General features: G+C 63.1%; 1 protein-coding gene across 1 annotated transcript; it reads right to left on the minus strand.

The window, feature by feature from the left end:
- Positions 1 to 5: 5 nt before the first annotated feature.
- Positions 6 to 501, minus strand: LOC109508711 (gamma-glutamylaminecyclotransferase). The gene has a single exon (XM_019858706.1). The coding sequence runs from the start codon at positions 462 to 464 to the stop codon at positions 6 to 8; it is 459 nt and encodes a 152-aa protein (XP_019714265.1). The 5' UTR covers positions 465 to 501.
- Positions 502 to 507: the final 6 nt, after the last annotated feature.

Below are 507 nucleotides of genomic sequence, written 5' to 3' on the forward strand. Positions count from 1 at the left end.
CACCTTTATTTCCTGACGTACTCCAGCCCGTGATCGCCACGAAAGTCGTAGTTGTCGTGGTGGGGCAGCGAGGGCCAGTCCGGTCGGTACGTGGTGGTGCTGTACACAAAGGCCTCGGCGACGCCCCCCGCCGCCGTCCTCTGCCCGTCGTCGGCCCGCCCCAGCCACTCCTTCACCGTCAGCGTCAGCGGAGTTCGCTGATACATGGCGGGCGTGTCTTCAAAGACATCCAGGAAACGGAGCAAGCGCTCATCCACTCGATAGAGCTCGCCGTGAACCCTGCGACCCCGACCCGGGAGGTTGAGGAGGAAAGGGACGTTTCTCTCGCCGGCGATCACCAGCGGGAACGTCTCCGTCGTCACGGCGGAGGCCAGCAACTGCGCGGCTCCGAGGCTCTCGTCCAACATGAGGGCGTGGTTCGGCTGCCCGCGCTTCAGAGTGCCGTAGACGAAGACGAGAGCCATCCTTCGGCCGAGGCCGCTTCTGAAATGGTGAAAAAAAAAAAAC

Source organism: Hippocampus comes, unplaced genomic scaffold (assembly GCF_001891065.2).
Source record: "Hippocampus comes isolate QL1 unplaced genomic scaffold, H_comes_QL1_v1.1 C16528358, whole genome shotgun sequence".
Taxonomy (NCBI): Eukaryota; Metazoa; Chordata; class Actinopteri; order Syngnathiformes; family Syngnathidae; genus Hippocampus; species Hippocampus comes.